General features: G+C 47.3%; 1 protein-coding gene across 2 annotated transcripts in view; it reads right to left on the reverse strand.

Annotated features, from left to right (window-relative positions):
* Nucleotides 1–20827, reverse strand: part of nherf1b (NHERF family PDZ scaffold protein 1b) — a 120215-nt gene that overhangs the window by 17523 nt on the left and 81865 nt on the right. For both annotated transcript variants that reach the window (XM_084329683.1, XM_084329682.1), the window contains one exon: nt 11385–11538. In XM_084329683.1, coding sequence (XP_084185809.1) covers nt 11385–11538 — 154 coding nt within the window. The remainder of the gene's footprint in view (nt 1–11384; nt 11539–20827) is intronic.

A 20827-nucleotide genomic window follows, 5' to 3' on the forward strand; every position in this document is an offset into this window, starting at 1 on the left:
TATGTATTGGGGAAGAATTCCTGCACAGGGGGACAACCTATGTTTCTCATTTGTTTTCTAATCGATGATCATCTCTATATCAGACGAGGGGGCGGGTCAGTGGGTCTCTATATCAGACGAGGGGGCGGGTCAGTGGGTCTCTATATCAGACGAGGGGGCGGGTCAGTGGGTCTCTATATCAGACGAGGGGGCGGGTCAGTGGGTCTCTATATCAGACGAGGGGGCGGGTCAGTGGGTCTCTATATCAGACGAGGGGGCGGGTCAGTGGGTCTCTATATCAGACGAGGGGGCGGGTCAGTGGGTCTCTATATCAGACGAGGGGGGGTCAGTGGGTCTCTATATCAGACGAGGGGGCGGGTCAGTGGGTCTCTATATCAGACGAGGGGGGGTCAGTGGGTCTCTATATCAGACGAGGGGGGGTCAGTGGGTCTCTATATCAGACGAGGGGGGGTCAGTGGGTCTCTATATCAGACGAGGGGGGGTCAGTGGGTCTCTATATCAGACGAGGGGGGGTCAGTGGGTCTCTATATCAGACGAGGGGGGGTCAGTGGGTCTCTATATCAGACGAGGGGGCGGGTCAGTGGGTCTCTATATCAGACGAGGGGGGGTCAGTGGGTCTCTATATCAGACGAGGGGGCGGGTCAGTGGGTCTCTATATCAGACGAGGGGGCGGGTCAGTGGGTCTCTATATCAGACGAGGGGGCGGGTCAGTGGGTCTCTATATCAGACGAGGGGGGCGGGTCAGTGGGTCTCTATATCAGACGAGGGGGGGTCAGTGGGTCTCTATATCAGACGAGGGGGCGGGTCAGTGGGTCTCTATATCAGACGAGGGGGCGGGTCAGTGGGTCTCTATATCAGACGAGGGGGGGTCAGTGGGTCTCTATATCAGACGAGGGGGCGGGTCAGTGGGTCTCTATATCAGACGAGGGGGCGGTCAGTGGGTCTCTATATCAGACGAGGGGGCGGGTCAGTGGGTCTCTATATCAGACGAGGGCGGTCAGTGGGTCTCTGCGCTGAGTTTAACCCTTTCACTCACTACCACACTGCTATTTGATTAATCTCCGTGGTTCAAAGACAACCAGCCACTGTGTCGCTGTGTTTATCCCCTGCACGGCAAGCTGCCAATGTTAACCCTTTCACTGCCACACTACCAAAGGGTTGACCCCTTCACCGCGACAATATACAGAAGGTTAACCATTTCACTGCCACACGACAAAGGGTTAACCCTTTCACTACCACACTACAGAAGGTTAACCCTTTCACTACCACACTACAGACGGTTAACCTACTGTCGTGTGTTAGTGAAAGGGTTAATGTCCCACAGCAACCAATCACACTGGTCCCATGAATTTGTTTACATTCGAGAGCTTCCACTATTATGCTGCTATTCATCTGACTATTCAGCTTCTTTCTTCAAGAGCACAGCTGGCTGTAGACTCTGGGGTGAGACTCAGACTAGAGCTCCCCCTAGAGCTTTTCTGAAGTACGACAGCTTTATCGTTTTGGTCTTTGGGACTAAAGAGACGCCCCGTGAGACTGAACCTGACTTAGTTTACACTTCATTCACAACCAACAGTACTTCCTGACTGCAGTCCAACCCTAGAACTGGGTTCTGAGACGGTGACTCTCTGTCCAGAGGCTTCAGGGACCAGAAGGAGAGAGAGATAGAGACATAGAGAGAGAGGGGGAGAGAGAGAGAGAGAGAGAGAGAGAGAGAGAGAGAGAGAGAGAGAGAGAGAGAGAGAGAGAGACATACATTTACATTTAGTCATTTAGCTGACGCTTTTATCCAAAGCGACTTACAAGTTCTGTACGACAAGCCATCAGGAAGGGCACAACTCTATCAGCTGAGTAACAATGTTCATCAAAGTGTTGAGTGCTACAGTGAGTCATAGAGAGAGAGAGAGCGAGAGAGAGAGAGAGAGAGAGAGAGAGAGAGAGCGAGCGAGAGAGAGAGAGAGAGAGAGAGAGAGAGAGAGAGAGAGAGAGAGAGAGAGAGGTAAAACAATAGATAGAGAAAACAATAGAAAGAGGAAGAGAGGGGGGGAACAAATTATGAGAAGAGGGAGAGAGAGGGACAGAGACAGAGAGAGACAGAGAGACAGAGAGATAGAGAGACAGAGAGAGAGACAGAGAGACAAGAGGAGAGCGGAGAGTCTGGGAGGAGAGGGGAAAGGAGGGGAGGGGGACCATAAAGGGGACTGTTAAAGCACCACAAACAGGGTGAATCATTGCCTGCTAATTGGGGCCATTCACTCTGCTCTCACAAGAGTTTAAACACTCATGTCTGACAGTCAGGTTATGTGTCTGTCTACTACAGTATGTGTGTGTGTGTGTGTGTGTGTGTGTGTGTGTGTGTATATGCAGCTGATCTCGCAAACTACAGGGACGATTCTGATGAAACGTCTCACACAGGCTAAATCCTTCACATCGGACACGGACAAATTCATTTCCATCATAGTCCACTGAAATATTACATTCTGTATAAACGTACACCTTTTGCACACCAGGGGGCGCTACTGCACAGCTCTCTCACAGGCAACCTGTACAACGTGCCATAGTGAACCTATTGTTGTTGGATAAACCTACTACGTGTTAAACCCATTTCCCCCAGTGATGAAACGCACCCCTCTCACCACCTCTTCTCCCTGTTGCCATCTGGGAGGAGATACAGGGCCTTCATCTGGGAGGAGATACAGGGCCTTCGTCTGGGAGGAGATACAGGGCCTTCATCTGGGAGGCGATACAGGGCCTTCATCTGGGAGGAGATACAGGGCCTTCAACTGGGAGGAGATACAGGGCCTTCCTCTGGGAGGAGATACAGGGCCTTCATCTGGGAGGAGATACAGGGCCTTCATCTGGGAGGAGATACAGGGCCTTCAACTGGGAGGAGATACAGGGCCTTCCTCTGGGAGGCGATACAGGGCCTTCATCTGGGAGGAGATACAGGGCCTTCATCTGGGAGGAGATACAGGGCCTTCATCTGGGAGGAGATACAGGGCCTTCATCTGGGAGGCGATACAGGGCCTTCATCTGGGAGGAGATACAGGGCCTTCATCTGGGAGGAGATACAGGGCCTTCATCTGGGAGGATACAGGGCCTTCAACTGGGAGGAGATACAGGGCCTTCATCTGGGAGGAGATACAGGGCCTTCATCTGGGAGGAGATACAGGGCCTTCATCTGGGAGGAGATACAGGGCCTTCATCTGGGAGGAGATACAGGGCCTTCATCTGGGAGGAGATACAGGGCCTTCATCTGGGAGGAGATACAGGGCCTTCATCTGGGAGGAGATACAGGGCCTGCGTCTGGGAGGAGATACAGGGCCTTCATCTGGGAGGAGATACATGGCCTTCATCTGGGAGGCGATACATGGCCTTCATCTGGGAGGAGATACAGGGCCTTCGTCTGGGAGGAGATACAGGGCCTTCATCTGGGAGGCGATACAGGGCCTTCAACTGGGAGGAGATACAGGGCCTTCATCTGGGAGGAGATACAGGGCCTTCATCTGGGAGGAGATACAGGGCCTTCATCTGGGAGGAGATACAGGGCCTTCAACTGGGAGGAGATACAGGGCCTTCATCTGGGAGGAGATACAGGGCCTTCAACTGGGAGGAGATACAGGGCCTTCATCTGGGAGGAGATACAGGGCCTTCATCTGGGAGGAGATACAGGGCCTTCATCTGGGAGGAGATACAGGGCCTTCATCTGGGAGGAGATACAGGGCCTTCATCTGGGAGGAGATACAGGGCCTTCAACTGGGAGGCGATACAGGGCCTTCATCTGGGAGGAGATACAGGGCCTTCATCTGGGAGGAGATACAGGGCCTTCATCTGGGAGGCGATACAGGGCCTTCATCTGGGAGGAGATACAGGGCCTTCGTCTGGGAGGAGATACAGGGCCTGCGTCTGGGAGGAGATACAGGGCCTTCATCTGGGAGGAGATACAGGGCCTTCATCTGGGAGGAGATACAGGGCCTGCGTCTGGGAGGAGATACAGGGCCTTCATCTGGGAGGCGATACAGGGCCTTCATCTGGGAGGCGATACAGGGCCTTCAACTGGGAGGAGATACAGGGCCTGCGTCTGGGAGGAGATACAGGGCCTTCATCTGGGAGGCGATACAGGGCCTTCATCTGGGAGGCGATACATGGCCTTCAACTGGGAGGCGATACAGGGCCTTCATCTGGGAGGAGATACAGGGCCTTCATCTGGGAGGCGATACAGGGCCTTCATCTGGGAGGAGATACAGGGCCTTCATCTGGGAGGAGATACAGGGCCTTCGTCTGGGAGGAGATACAGGGCCTGCGTCTGGGAGGAGATACAGGGCCTTCATCTGGGAGGAGATACAGGGCCTTCATCTGGGAGGAGATACAGGGCCTTCATCTGGGAGGCGATACAGGGCCTTCATCTGGGAGGCGATACAGGGCCTTCAACTGGGAGGAGATACAGGGCCTGCGTCTGGGAGGAGATACAGGGCCTTCATCTGGGAGGCGATACAGGGCCTTCATCTGGGAGGCGATACATGGCCTTCAACTGGGAGGAGATACAGGGCCTTCATCTGGGAGGAGATACAGGGCCTTCAGAGCTGCATTGTCCCGGTGCCCAAGAAGGGACGTCCCAGCACCCCCAACGACTACAGGCCAGTCGCTCTGACGTCACACGTCATGAAGACGTTTGAGAGACTGGTCCTGCAACACCTCAAGCCCCTGGTGCGTGACTCCCTCGACCCCCTGCAGTTTGCATACCAGGCAAACATCGGGGTGGAGGATGCCATCATCTACATGCTCCACAGAGCGTACACGCACCTGGAAAAGCCGCGCAGCTCAGTGAGGATCATGTTCTTTGATTTCTCCAGCGCCTTCAACACCATCCAGCCGTCACTGCTAGCGGAGAAGCTCTCTGCGATGCAGCTGGAGCACGGCTTGGTGGCCTGGATCAAGGACTACCTCACTGAGAGGCCACAGTACGTCAGACTAAAGGACAGTCAGTCTGACGTACTGGTGAGCAACACCGGCGCCCCCCAGGGAACTGTGCTGTCACCCTTCCTCTTCACCCTCTACACCTCAGACTTCTGCCGCAACTCCAGCGGGTGCCACCTGCAGAAGTTCTCAGACGACTCCTCCATCGTAAGCTACATCACCGACGATGATGAGGAGGAGTACAGAGCCCTGGTGGAGAGCTTTGTGGGGTGGAGCGACAGCAACCACCTCCAACTCAACACCAGTAAGACCAAGGAGCTGGTGGTGGACTTCCGGAGGGGCAAGAAGAGGCCCCCCCCGATTCCCATCTCCATCCGAGGGGTGGATGTGGAGATGGTGGACTCATACAAGTTCCTTGGGGTACACCTGAACAATAAACTGGACTGGTCGGACAACACAGAGGCCCTCTACAGGAAGGGACAGAGCAGGCTGTTCTTCCTGAGGAGACTCAGGTCCTTCAATGTGTGCAACAAACTGCTGCAGTCTTTTTACCAGTCTGTTGTGGCCAGCATCCTCTTCTATGCTGTGGCATGCTGGGGAGGCTACATCAACTCAAGGGACACCAACAAGCTCAACAAGCTGGTGAGGAAGGCTAGCTCCGTGGTGGGAGTCGAGCTACCTAGACTTGAGGTGATGGTAGAGAGGGGGATGATAAGGAAGCTGGATGCCATCATGGAGAACCCCTACCACCCCCTCTACGACGAGCTAGTCAAGATGAGAAGCTCGTTCAGCCACAGACTCATCCCCCCCCGACACTCAACTAACCGCCTCGGACAGTCCTTCATACCAGCGGCCATCAGGCTCCACAACAGTGGGCAGCGACTAGCAGCCTCCAGGCCCCACAACAGGGGGCAGCGACAGCGACTGCTACCAGACATTGACCTGGGACTTATAGGAACCCAAGGGGGACAAAGTAGACTACCCTGGTACTTTGATTAATGTATACTCAGTAGATAGTAAATTATTATAACACTACCTCTTGCATACTGCACCTCATGTGACACTGTGAATAATGTGAATATTCCTCAGCTAGTCAGATAGTAAATTATATTGACCATATTGATCAAATTGTTTACACTGCCTGTGTTGTCTTTTACTACCTGTATACTGTGTTGTTTTACTACCTGTACCCCTCCCCCCCTCCCCCCCATGCTGCTATGATGCCTGAATTTCCCCAAGGGGATCAATAAAGGAATATCTTATCTTATCTTATCACCTCCAGGCTGCAGAACAGCTTCTCCCCGAGAGCCATCACTGAACTGAACAATCCCTATTGCCACCGCATCTACATCTACCTCACTATAATACTGTACGTGCAATATGACAGATGTTGAGACATGTGCAATAATGCAAATAATGGTATTAGTTAATGTGCAATATTTTCCGCGGATTTTTTTATTTCTGCTGTGATGATTTTGCAATGCTATTTTAAATTAATTTTTGTACCTTTTTAATGTTCTTGTGAATAAGTGCACAATGTAGCAGAGGGTATGAGTGGGTACATGACTGTGTGGTGTGTCAGTGTGTGTGGGTACAACTGTAGTGTGTCTATAGGTACATCAAGATGTGTTGTGTGGTAGAGTGGGTATGTCATGTAACGTCACGGTGACCAAATGCGTCCACATTTTTATAGGATTCTATCACATTTTCATAACAATAGCGAATATAACTTACCCTGCGCCGTTTTCATTGAGGTTTCTTACAAATTAACAATGTTTTATTTGTCCTTTATATGCGGATAACATTCAAATCTTAAATTGTACCATTATGTTCCCGTTTAGACAACAAACATAATGCTAATGATGCACTTTTGTTAAGATAATTGGGTGACCATTCTCGATCACTGTACTCAGGTCCCATTAATAGTTTAACGCTGTTTAGATCGTGTCAAAGAATAGACGCGTCCCAGTGACCTGTGACCTGTGCTAAAGGTCTTGGGAATTGTATTAATTTTGTAGTTTTCACATTTTCACCTTTTAATTTTAAACCAATGCTGCCATCTACTGACAACAGAAAGTGTTGTGTAAGGCTACGTTTAGACGGAGAGAGTCTGAACAGAAACCGCAAAAGTCGTCTTACGGTTTCACTTTTAATTTTGCGTTTAGACTATCGTTTTGGGATGGAATTCTCCGTGCAGACGAGGCTGTAACGACTCCAGACGACTGAGCCCCGCTGTCACACGATTGGCGCATATGTCACATGACGTGCTGTGAAGACCCGCCCTACTCTGCCTCTGATTCGCAGACTGTGGGTGGGGAATGTGATTGGACCAAAGCAGAGTCACTCACAGACAGTGGGTCCAGTCACGCCGTGGGACAGATTCTTGTGTATTTAAAAGTACTGCCAATGTAGCCTTCAGGTGATCGCCATGGATAGAATCAGACATGCTTTGTTTACGCTTCTAGGCTACTGACGCATGCCTGTGATGTAAGCAGTACATGCGACGAGAGCCTTGACGACCCTTTCGTCATCGTTTTATGCGGTTTGACAGTTTAGATGATAGCGCAAAGGTTTATCGTTTCTAGGAATTCCACCCTGGAAGGTAGTCTCACTTTTTTTGCGGTTTCACCCCGTAAAAACGCCGTTTCCGTATAAACGAAAGGCACATCCGAAAAAATATTTTTGCGGATTCACCTGCTAGCGTTTCCGTCTAAACGGGGCCTAAGTTATAGTATAACGTCAACCTGAGACCCGCACTTCCGTAAACACCGTCGCCCAAAACACATTCTAGAGATTCCCACTTTTTACTGGTACATAGGTTCATATCTAATAGTCTTTAGATGACTAAATATAGATGAATACTCATGAAATTTGATATATATATTCTAAAATAAGTATAATTTCACTTCATCTACCTGTCGACATGAAATTCCCAAACGCTGACGGTAAGAAAAGCCTGGATGTCGCGCAAAATGGGGCGTGACCGAATTTGGTCCCAGACAATAAGAGTGACTGAGATTGGTCTACGTTCCGTTAGGTGGCGTTGTTTTAGGTGCTGCATGAACCAATGTCGTTGTACTGTATTGTGTGCAATGACAATAAAGCTTTCTACTTCTACTTCTACTCAGTTACATCAGTAATATTGTGCTGTCAGAACGGTCTTGTGTTTGCAGGTTATGTATTTAATCTTTGATATTGTCGCAGAGCTGCCAATTCTCACGCAAATGAGCCTCTTCTTCGCGCGCTCTCACATTTCTCACTCTAAAATAATCTGTGCATTTTGCCTGCATTGACCAAAATCAGCTGTCATCTGAAGGATTTGGGTGCATTTTTTAATTAAGGATAAAACCACTGTAAACCGCTATACGATCATGCAAGCCTAATTACTTATAATAATCATTAACCCTTTCACTACCACACGACTACAGACGGTCGGTTAGCCGTCTGTAGTGTGGTAGTGAAAGGGTTAACCTTCTGTCGTGTGGCTGGTGAAAGAGTTTGTCGTGTGGCAGTGAAAGGGTTAACCTTCTGTGTTGCCGCAGTGAAAGGGTTAACCATCTAGCGTGGTAGTGAACGGGTTAACAATGATGTAGTGTGGTAGTGAAAGGGTTAACCCTTTGTCACGTGGCAGTGAAAGGGTTAAGGCCTTCGGAGCCACAGTGTGATCTAGTTTGTGTTTGTTCTCTTGGAGGACTCTCGCTCCCGTCTCTTCACCTCACTGTCTGCATTCCATTTAATTATTTCCCGTTTAACCACATAACGTGCACCGGGACGTATAGGCGCTCACGAGCACTTGCACACAAGTCACGGCACTTTGCCAGCGTCTAGCGGCTAGCGGGGCTACATTTTCCGCCAAACATATAAACATCAAAATATCTATTTGTTGCCGTTCGAAAGGCCACCTCACTCGACCAAATCCGTGCCTCGGTTCTCGAGTTACATGACGATTATGTCAGGCGAGCGTTTTTTTTACGTGCCGCGCATCAGATGACCACCCCCCGGACTCCAGGCGCTCCAGAACTGCCAATCGTCCGCTGATGGTCGAAAATGAACAATCAGATTTGTAGCCAACAAATGTACGTTTCCAACGGTGGTGGATGAGGAAATGGATTTTGGAACGATTTTTTCTTTTTTTTGGTTTTACTCAGACGTCTCTCAAAGACCCATTTCTGAGCGGATTTTTATAACATTTGGACCTCTACTACATACGACTTCAGGCTATGGAACCGCAGTGTTTTTCAGCTTATACCTCTATGCTGGAATATTGGAATATGGAATCTTGCAACCACTACAGAAAAATGTGAGTACACAAGTTCAAGTTCAACTCAAGTTCAGACCTCTGTTACTCTATTTCATTAGCACTAAAAGTGATTTTCCTTTTTTGCTTTAGTAACTTCAGAATGTTACCTTTCAAAAGAGACCAGGCTCATGCGTGTGCTATAAGTATAAAGTATAAAGCTAAGCTTTTGCCACTTTTCTGGGTGCCTACAAGAGGTTAACCAACTCGGCTGCAAGGAGCTTCACGTTACCAAAGAAATACTGGGGTCCGTGTCGTGTATAGTATCTATATAGTGTATATATAAATATATAGTGTATAGTGTACAGTACAGTATATGTAGTGTATAGTATCTATATAGTGTATATATAAATATATAGTGTACAGTACAGTATATGTAGTGTATAGTATCTATATAGTGTATATATAAATATATAGTGTATAGTGTACAGTATATGTAGTGTATAGTATCGATATAGTGTATAGTATCTATATAGTGTACAGTATATATATAGTGTATAGTATATAGTATAATGTATAGTATATAGTGTATAGTATATATATAGTGTATAGTATATATATTGTGTATAGTATCTCTACCTGAACCCAACTTCATTCAACACCAGTCTCTCTCTACCTGAACCCAACTTCATTCAACACCAGTCTCTCTCTACCTGAACCCAACTTCATTCAACACCAGTCTCTCTCTACCTGAACCCAACTTCATTCAACACCAGTCTCTCTCTACCTGAACCCAACTTCATTCAACACCAGTCTCTCTCTACCTGAACCCAGCTTCATTCAACACCAGTCTCTCTCTACCTGAACCCAACTTCATTCAACACCAGTCTCTCTCTACCTGAACCCAACTTCATTCAACACCAGTCTCTCTCTACCTGAACCCAACTTCATTCAACACCAGTCTCTCTCTACCTGAACCCAACTTCATTCAACACCAGTCTCTCTCTACCTGAACCCAACTTCATTCAACACCAGTCTCTCTCTACCTGAACCCAACTTCATTCAACACCAGTCTCTCTCTACCTGAACCCAACTTCATTCAACACCAGTCTCTCTCTACCTGAACCCAACTTCATTCAACACCAGTCTCTCTCTACCTGAACCCAACTTCATTCAACACCAGTCTCTCTCTACCTGAACCCAACTTCATTCAACACCAGTCTCTCTCTACCTGAACCCAGCTTCATTCAACACCAGTCTCTCTCTACCTGAACCCAACTTCATTCAACAGTCTGCTGCCCCAGTATTATTGCCAACAATCCTTTACTTTGTAAAGATTGTGTTCATTGATGATTCATGAATAATCATAGCCCCTTTCGTGACTGTGATGCACGCCAACAAGGTTTGGCCGAGTGAATCCACAGTCCCTTGCTCCTCGATAGGAAACCAACCTAGATTTACCCTGAAGAACTGGTCCTACCCGAACCATTCAATATACAAGTATCACAGAGACATTCCAAAGGTACTCACGAGTTGCACGAGGGTCTTCGACAGATAATCGCAATGGTTTGAAAGCTCGGCGTTGCTAATAAACATTTTAAATCATTTTTATAAACTGGTCAACAACATTGCTCAAAACGGCTTTAGCTGCCTGATGCGCCTGCGCTGTGATCACACTTGTGGGGGTTAGGGTTAGGGGGTGGCAGCTCACCTGTGAGGTGGTCCGGGGTGGGGGTGGGGGTTAGGGTTAGGGGGTGGCAGCTCACCTGTGAGGTGGTCCGGGGTGGGGGTGGGGGTGGGGGTTAGGGGGTGGCAGCTCACCTGTGAGGTGGTCCGGGGTGGGGGTGGGGGTGGGGGTTAGGGTTAGGGGGTGGCAGCTCACCTGTGAGGTGGTCCGGGGTGGGGGTGGGGGTGGGGGTTAGGGTTAGGGGGTGGCAGCTCACCTGTGAGGTGGTCCGGGGTGGGGGTGGGGGTTGGGGTTAGGGGGTGGCAGCTCACCTGTGAGGTGGTCCGGGGTGGGGGTGGGGGTGGGGGTTAGGGTTAGGGGGTGGCAGCTCACCTGTGAGGTGGTCCGGGGTGGGGGTGGGGGTGGGGGTTAGGGTTAGGGGGTGGCAGCTCACCTGTGAGGTGGTCCGGGGTGGGGGTGGGGGTGGGGGTTAGGGGGTGGCAGCTCACCTGTGAGGTGGTCCGGGGTGGGGGTGGGGGTTAGGGTTAGGGGGTGGCAGCTCACCTGTGAGGTGGTCCGGGGTGGGGACCACTCGGCACTTCTTGAAGAAGACGTCAGTGTCGGGATCCACCACCAACATGGTCGTCTGGTCACCGCCCACTTTAATGGCCGCCACCACCTCTGAGTGTGACTTGCCCTCCACTGACACGCCGTTCACCTGGAGCAGAGAGAGGAAGGAGAGAGAGAGAGAGATCATGTATCTGCCTGCTGCCTCGTCCAGGGGTGTAAAGTACTTGAGTAATGGACCTGTCTCAAACCCTGCCCCTTTTCTTGATCCTCCAATCACAACTGTCGCTTACCTCGGACAAACTTGGTTTGTCCGAGGTAAGCGACAGTTGTGATTGGAGGATCAAGAAAAGGGGCAGGGTTTGAGATAGGTCCATTGTACTTCGTTACAATACTTAAGTACTGTTTTTGGGGGATTTGTACTTTTACTCAATTACATTTCAGAGAAGAAAAAACATACTCCTTACATTTAAAATGCAGACCTACAAAGTACAAAGTACAAATCTTGCAGGTACAACCATTTTAATTAGTATATTTGTTTCTCTGGCCGAACTATAACATTAACGTTATTAATCCTAGCGGCCGCGCTTTATTTAAAAACAGCCAATCAAATCCCCATCAATGGAAAATGGACCCGCCCATACTTTTTAGTACTTAAGTACATTTAAAAGTAGAAACTTTTTTACTTTTACTCAAGTGTGTTTTTAGCCAGATGCTGTGACTTTTACTTGAGTACGATTTTGAGACGGTACCCATACTTTCACTTAAGTATAATTTCTGGGAACTTTTTACACCTCTGGCCTCATCACACATGTATATCTTTATATGAGGCCAGCGTAGGGACGCTTCTTCTGTTTCTTACACTCCTATACCACTGTATCTTACTGTCCACTGTCCAGAGCCTGCAGGATAATGAAAGAGCCTCACCACCCCAACAACAGCCTGTTCATGCTGCTGCGGTCAGGCAAACGCCTGCGAGCACCAGCTACTAGGACAGAGAGACTTAGGCTCAGCTTCTTCCCCCAGGCCATCAGAGCCTTGAACACTGAACTCTCCACACACAAGCACACATGAGCACACACACAACAAACACACTGTACACGCTCACACACTAGCAGCCACTTTAACATGAGCACACACACACTCATGCTGCACACGCTCACACTATGGACACTTTACAGAAGGAAAGATCACTTTAAGAATAGTATAGCTTGAGATCGTAAATAGCTCTGTAAATAGCTCATGTACAGATACCGATATGCCTACTTTGTTTACTTGTTTATTGCACTATGTCGTAGGGCTGGGCGATATAACGATAACGATAAATATCGCAATATATTTTAATAATCGATATCGAATATCGAAATTAATTTTTTTTTTTTTTTTTTTTTTTAATGTTTTTTCTTTCTTTTTTTTCTTTTCTTTTTTGTGACCTGCAACAGGGCAGTTTTAAAACCAGAGACAGTGGACAGACTTGTCTTTCTTGCCTGCAACTTAAAGTAATGGCTTTGCTTGTCCAAATGACAATACTGACCAAATTGAGATTTATTTTTCTCTTGTCCATTTATTTTGTTTGCTTTCTAATTTACATTTACCATTGTTATGCCGACGATACTCAACTCTTCCTCTCCTTCCCTCCCTCAGATATCCACGTCTCTGTGCGGATCTCGGCCTGTCTGTCCGACATCTCAGCCTGGATGACGTCCAACCACCTCAAACTGAACCTAAGCAAAACAGAATTGCTCCACCTGCCGGCCAAATCCTCCCCCCTAACCGACCTTTCAATCACAGTCGAGAATGCAGCTGTGACTGCGTCCCCGACCGCCAAGAACCTTGGTGTTGTCCTCGACGACCAGTTGAACTTCTCTGCTCACATCGCAGCGACGACCAGAACCTGCCGATTCCTCCTGAGCAACGTCAGAAGGATACGCCCCTTCCTGACAAAAGAAGCCACCCAACTCCTCGTCCAATCAACAGTCATCTCCCGCCTCGACTACTGCAATGCACTGCTCGCTGGCCTCCCGGCCACTGCCACTAAGCCTCTTCAACTCATTCAGAACGCAGCGGCCCGCCTGATCTCAAACCTACCGAAGTCGGCCCATGTCACCCCACTTCTTAGGGACCTGCACTGGCTCCCCATTGCTGCACGAATCCGCTTCAAGGCCCTCGACCTAGCATACCGTGCGGCAAAGGGAACCGCTCCCGCCTACCTCCGGTCAATGGTCTCTAACTACACACCCTCAAGACCCCTACGCTCTGCATCTTCTGGCCGCCTCAGACCTACTCCTATCCAAGCTCCGGGAGGGTCATCAAAGAGAAGTCGCCTATTCTCAGTCCTTGCCCCACAATGGTGGAATGAACTACCCACCCCAGTTAGGACAGCCGAATCACGTCCAATCTTTCGCCGTCGACTAAAGACGCACTTCTTCAACCATTATCTGAATTAAAAAAAAAAAAAAAAAAAAAAAAAAAAAATCTAACCCTAACTAACCGTACTGTCATGCACTTGTCCTAATAAACTAACCTACACTGTAGCACTCAACACTTTGATGAACATTGTTGCTCAGCTGATAGAGTTGTGCCCTTCCTGATGGCTTGTCGTACAGAACTTGTAAGTCGCTTTGGATAAAAGCGTCAGCTAAATGACTAAATGTAAATGTAATTTAAAATACAGTTTGAAACCGTCTGTACACAGTAGGCTATGTGTGCTAGCAGAACTAGACTCCAGTCACGAGTCACGGTGCACATGTGCGGTGGTTTGTCCACCAAAAAAGCGCCAAAAGATCGAAAATAAACGAGCAGAGCCAGAACTGTTCAACTCCCCTGGAGCCACAGCCAGCAGAGAAGCCGGTTTACTTTAGCTTTTAAACCAGCTGCAGCCTGAGAACTGGAGTGTGAGGGGATGTAACACTAAAGATGGCGGCAATGACAAAGAATTGCTGCAAAATAAACATACATCTGTTGTTTAAATTTATTTTTTATTTTTTTTATACTTATAACAATTTCGATAATTATCGATATCGAGAAATATGATAACATTATCATATCGTTATCGCGATATGATTTTTTTCCATATCGCCCAGCCCTACTATGTCGCACTATTGGTTGGACTCTTATATTATTACTTGTATTTGCACATCGTTGCGGGCGAGACCCCCCGCATTTCACTGTATACCTGTATGCCGTGACAAATAAAACTCTTGTATCTTGTATCTTATATATCTTGTATCTATCTATACCGCTGTAGCTTACACTCCTATAGCTCTGTATCTTACACTCCTATACCTCTGTATCGTACTGTCCTATACCTCTGTATCGTACTGTCCTATACCTCTGTATCTTACACTCCTATACCTCTGTATCTTACACTCCTATACCTCTGTATCTTACACTCCTATACCTCTGTATCTTACACTCCTATACCTCTGTATCTTACACTCCTATACCTCTGTAGCTTACTGTCCTATATCTCTGTATCTTACACTCCTATACCTCTGTATCTTACTGTCCTATACCTCTGTAGCTTACTGTCCTATACCTCTGTAGCTTACACTCCTATACCTCTGTATCTTACTGTCCTATAGCTCTGTATCTTACTGTCCAATAGCTCTGTATCTTACTGTCCTATACCTCTGTAGCTTACACTCCTATACCTCTGTAGCTTACTGTCCTATACCTCTGTAGCTTACTGTCCTATACCTCTGTAGCTTACTGTCCTATACCTCTGTAGCTTACTGTCCTATACCTCTGTAGCTTACTGTCCTATACCTCTGTATCTTACTGTCCTATAGCTCTGTATCTTACTGTCCTATACCTCTGTATCTTACTGTCCTATACCTCTGTATCTTACTGTCATATACCTCTGTATCTTACTGTCCTATACCTCTGTAGCTTACTGTCCTGTACCTCTGTATCTTACTGTCCTATACCTCTGTATCTTATACTCCTATACCTCTGTATCTTACTGTCCTATACCTCTGTAGCTTACTGTCCTATACCTCTGTAGCTTACTGTCCTATACATCTGTAGCTTACTGTCCTATACCTCTGTATCTTACACTCCTATACCACTGTAGCTTACTGTCCTATACCTCTGTATCTTACACTCCTATACCACTGTAGCTTACACTCCTATACCTCTGTATATTACTGTCCTATACCTCTGTAGCTTACTGTCCTATACCTCTGTAGCTTACTGTCCTATACCACTGTAGCTTACACTCCTATACCTCTGTAGCTTACTGTCCTATACCTCTGTAGCTTACTGTCCTATACCTCTGTAGCTTACTGTCCTATACCTCTGTATCTTACTGTCCTATACCACTGTAGCTTACACTCCTATACCTCTGTAGCTTACTGTCCTATACCTCTGTAGCTTACTGTCCTATACCTCTGTAGCTTACACTCCTATACCTCTGTAGCTTACTGTCCTATACCTCTGTATCTTACTGTCCTATACCTCTGTATCTTACTGTCCTATACCTCTGTATCTTACTGTCCTGTACCTCTGTATCTTACTGTCCTATACCTCTGTATCTTACTGTCCTATACCTCTGTATCTTACACTCCTATACCTCTGTAGCTTACACTCCTATACCTCTGTAGCTTACACTCCTATACCTCTGTAGCTTACTGTCCTATACCTCTGTAGCTTACATTCCTATACCTCTGTAGCTTACACTCCTATACCTCTGTAGCTTACTGTCCTATACCTCTGTAGCTTACACTCCTATACCTCTGTAGCTTACACTCCTATACCTCTGTAGCTTACACTCCTATACCTCTGTAGCTTACACTCCTATACCTCTGTAGCTTACTGTCCTATACCTCTGTAGCTTACTGTCCTATACCTCTGTAGCTTACTGTCCTATACCTCTGTAGCTTACACTCCTATACCTCTGTAGCTTACACTCCTATACCTCTGTAGCTTACTGTCCTATACCTCTGTAGCTTACACTCCTATACCTCTGTAGCTTACACTCCTATACCTCTGTAGCTTACTGTCCTATACCTCTGTAGCTTACTGTCCTATATCTCTGTATCTTACACTCCTATATCTCTGTATCTTACACTCCTATACCTCTGTAGCTTACTGTCCTATACCTCTGTAGCTTACTGTCCTATAGCTCTGTATCTTACTGTCCTATACCTCTGTATCTTACACTCCTATACCTCTGTAGCTTACTGTCCTATACCTCTGTAGCTTACTGTCCTATACCTCTGTAGCTTACTGTCCTATACCTCTGTATCTTACTGTCCTATACCTCTGTAGGTTACTGTCCTATATCTCTGTATCTTACTGTCCTATACCTCTGTATCTTACTGTCCTATACCTCTGTAGCTTACACTCCTATACCTCTGTAGCTTACACTCCTATACCTCTGTAGCTTACACTCCTATACCTCTGTAGCTTACACTCCTATACCTCTGTAGCTTACACTTCTATACCTCTGTATCTTACTGTCCTATACCTCTGTATCTTACTGTCCTGTACCTCTGTAGCTTACTCTCCTATGCCTCTGTATCTTACTGTCCTATATCTCTGTATCTTACTGTCCTGTACGCGTGTAGTCTTTTACCAACCCACTTTCAGTTTTCCGCGATCTGATTGGCCACTGACGTTTCTCTCAGCGTCAATCGCGTTACGCCTAGTTCTATCACTGGTTAAGCTTGGCGACTCTTTCGAAGTTGGTTAAAGGTCAACCTCCACGTTGTATTTTTGTTCAATAAACAATGTGGACTAGGCCAACAGTGACTTTCATGAAGAATTGGAAAAAAAAGTATTGAAATTGACCCAGTTTTAGCGTTTTTATCAAAACATTTTGTCTGCCCAACACAATCACCACGCATGTGCATATTTTAATCAATGGTTCATAACGTGCGTGTGTAATGTCGTCACAACAGGTATTGGTCACCAGGGGGCTCTGTGACCCTACTCCTGTGCTCTGGGAGTCACAGGCAGTAAGTAGCAAGGTGATGCGCATGCGCTGTGATCACACCAGGCAGCCAACGCCGGAAATAATGCCGTTTTGAGCAGTTTATAAAAAATATTTAAAATGTTTATTAGCAACGCAGAGCTTTCAAACCATCCCGTATCTCTGTCCGAAAGGGTTAACCCTTTGCTGTGTGGCGGTGAGAGGGTTAACCTTCTGTATTGTCGCAGTGACCACATTGGCCACATTGGTCATCACTGGGAGCGATGGAGTTCTACAGGGTCAAGGTAGAATGAACCCTTTCACTGCCACACGACAAAGGGTTAACCCTTTCACTACCACACTACAGAAGGTTAACCCTTTCACTACCACACATCGAGGTATAATTAACGCTTTCACTACCACACTACCAAAGGGTTAACCATTTCACTGTGACAACACAGAAGGTTAACCATTTCACTGCCGCACGACAAAGGGTTAACCCTTTCACTACCACACTAACCGTCTGTAGTGTGGTAGTGAAAGGGTTAACCTTCTGTAGTGTGGTAGTGCAAGGGTTAAAAGACCTTTCACCTGAATCACTCAACATTTAATCGGTTGCTATTTTTCTTTTGGGGGGGATTGTCATTGTTCCCACAGAGAAGTGAACAAAAAACTGTTTATCGGATTCCATTCTCAATATTATCATTGTGTCTGACGGCAGTTCCAGGAGAGGAAATCATGTATGTCCACTCACACACACACAAACACACACACACACACATATGCACCCGCACACACAAACACACACACATATGCACCCACACACACACACACACACACACACACACACACACACACACACACACACACCGACGCCGACCGACCCTGCCGATTTAGGTGCGACCCAATTTATTTTATGAGTTAAAATAAATTCCCTACCTACCTACCCATGGCCTTAACTGACAACCAACAGGAACCAAACAATTTTTTTAGGCCTAACGTAAATCAATTCATAACTAGTTCAGCTTTTAGGGAAATGTGCTCACCCTCTTCTCCAGAGAGACAAGAAGATGGATACCCATTTCCTCTCTGTGCGTTCAGTAGACAGCGGTGTGTGTGTGTGTGTGAGTGAGTGAGTGAGTGAGTGAGTGAGTGAGTGAGTGAGTGAGTGAGTGAGTGAGTGAGTGAGTGAGTGAGTGAGTGAGTGAGTGAGTGAGTGAGTGAGTGAGTGAGTGAGTGAGTGAGTGAGTGAGTGAGTGAGTGAGTGAGTGAGTGAGTGAGTGAGTGAGTGAGTGAGTGAGTGAGTGAGTGAGTGAGTGAGTGAGTGAGTGAGTGAGTGAGTGAGTGAGTGAGTGAGTGAGTGAGTGAGTGAGTGAGTGAGTGAGTGAGTGAGTGAGTGAGTGAGTGAGTGAGTGAGTGAGTGAGTGAGTGAGTGAGTGAGTGAGTGAGTGAGTGAGTGAGTGAGTGAGTGAGTGAGTGAGTGAGTGAGTGAGTGAGTGAGTGAGTGAGTGAGTGAGTGAGTGTGTGTGTGTGTGTGTGTGTGTGTGTGTGTGTGTGTGTGTGTGTGTGTGTGTGTGTTTCCACAGTGTCTATGGACATGCGTGTACAGATGCCTGGGTGTGTTGGGGTCACAAGGTGGAGCTGTGCCTCTAAATCCAGACCCAGAGAGGAAGCCAGACAATAGCAGTAACAACAGTAACAATAGCTGTCTGCTGAGCACAAAGCCCCGCCCCCCTCCAGTAGGTGGTGAGGCTATATGGGGCCCTCTGAAGGGACTGGGAAGCCATAAGACCCACACTAGCTACACTTCAGGCGAGGGTGGGTCCTGGTCTCTCTCCTCCTTCTCTCTCCTCATTCTCCTTTCTCCCTCTCTCTCCTCCTTCTCTCTCTCTCTTTCTCTCTCTCTCTCTCGCCCCACCCAGGGTTGCCAGATGTGTTAAAAATATCGTATTTGAAAGGGTAGCGCAGCGGACTAAGCGTCTGTCTACCACCACAGAGCCAGTGGGATCGAATCTGGCTGTGGTGCCTCCGGCTTGGCCGACCGTCCACACTAACACAATTGGCAGTGTTAGCGGGTGGGAAACCCGGCGAGGGTGGGTCCTGGTCGTTGTAAACAGCGACTCCTACAGTTCGGTCGGGCACCTGCACAGCAAGGGAAGGAGCAAGGGAAGGATCAGAGAGAGGTAGTGTGACCTTCCACACGTTACACTCTCCCAGTGAGAGTCCGCGCTGCCAGGTGAAAAGAAGCGGTGGGCTGGCTACACATGTGTCGGAGGAAGCATGTGATAGTCTCCGCCCTCCCAGACCGACGGTAGGGGGTAGAGTGCGCAACGACCAGGAAGGGGATTGGGAATTGGCATAACGGAAAAAAAAAAAATATATATATATAGGTGCTGTGTTCCTGGATCTTAGAAAGGCGTTTGACACTGTCAACCATCAAGTACTTTTGGCAAAGTTGTCTCATTTCAATTTCTCTGCAGATACAATTCAATGGTTTAAGTCTTACCTAACAAACAGAAAACAATGTGTCATGGTTGATCCTTATCTTTACAATCCAGTCGGTGTGCTGCAGGGATCGATCCTTGGGCCATTGCTGTTTTCCCTGTACATCAATGACCTGCCGGACATATGCCCTGACTTCAATGTACAGATGTATGCTGACGACGCAGTCATTTTTGTACATGGTAAAAAAAACTGACCTGATCTCATGTAACCTCTCAAATGCAATGAACAAGGTCCAACACTGGTTGCAAAACTCATGCCTACTGCTAAATACAAAGAATACTGTATGCATGATGTTCAGCAAACGACCAGTCAGAATCACTAGATCTAATGTGTTTCTGGGGGGGGGGGGGGGGGGGGGACTGTAATTGGTTTCCCATTTCAAGTACCTCGGCATCATCTTGGACTCGAACCTATCCTTTAAGAAACATGTCAAAAAAGTGAAACGCACAATTCATTTTAATTTAGTTAATTTTAGACAAATCCGGCCTTTTTTAACAGTTGATGCTGCAAAAACGTATCTTCATTGCATGATATTCTCACATATTGAATACTGCTTCACAAACTGGTCATTTGCTGGTGTCACTGTCATGAAACACATCGAACAGCTTTATCATAGAGCCATCAAGGTATTTGCCAGGAAACCATTGGCATACCACCAATGCAATATTTTGAAACAATATAGCTTTTTGAGCTTTGAAAATGTCAAAGTCTTAAAAAGCTCATCTACAAATGCCTACATGGACTAGCTCCCCCTCCTGTACAGGAATTCACCTACAAAAAAAGAAACACTGGACTCTGCACCAGGTCAGACAGAGGTGACTGCATGGTCCAACGTAGACTGACCACGTTTGGCCAAAACGTCCTGTCGATAAAAGGCAGTCAAACATGGAACAGTCTCCCCATTTCCATAAGGGAAAGCACCACCCTTGCTTCTTTTAGAGGGCAACAAAAAAAATGGCTGAAGTCCAACCAGTCATGTGAACACATGTGACATGCTGTTATGTATTTGTAAATTTTTTAC

Source organism: Notolepis coatsorum (assembly GCF_963971535.1).
Source record: "Notolepis coatsorum genome assembly, chromosome: 14".
NCBI lineage: Eukaryota > Metazoa > Chordata > Actinopteri > Aulopiformes > Paralepididae > Notolepis > Notolepis coatsorum.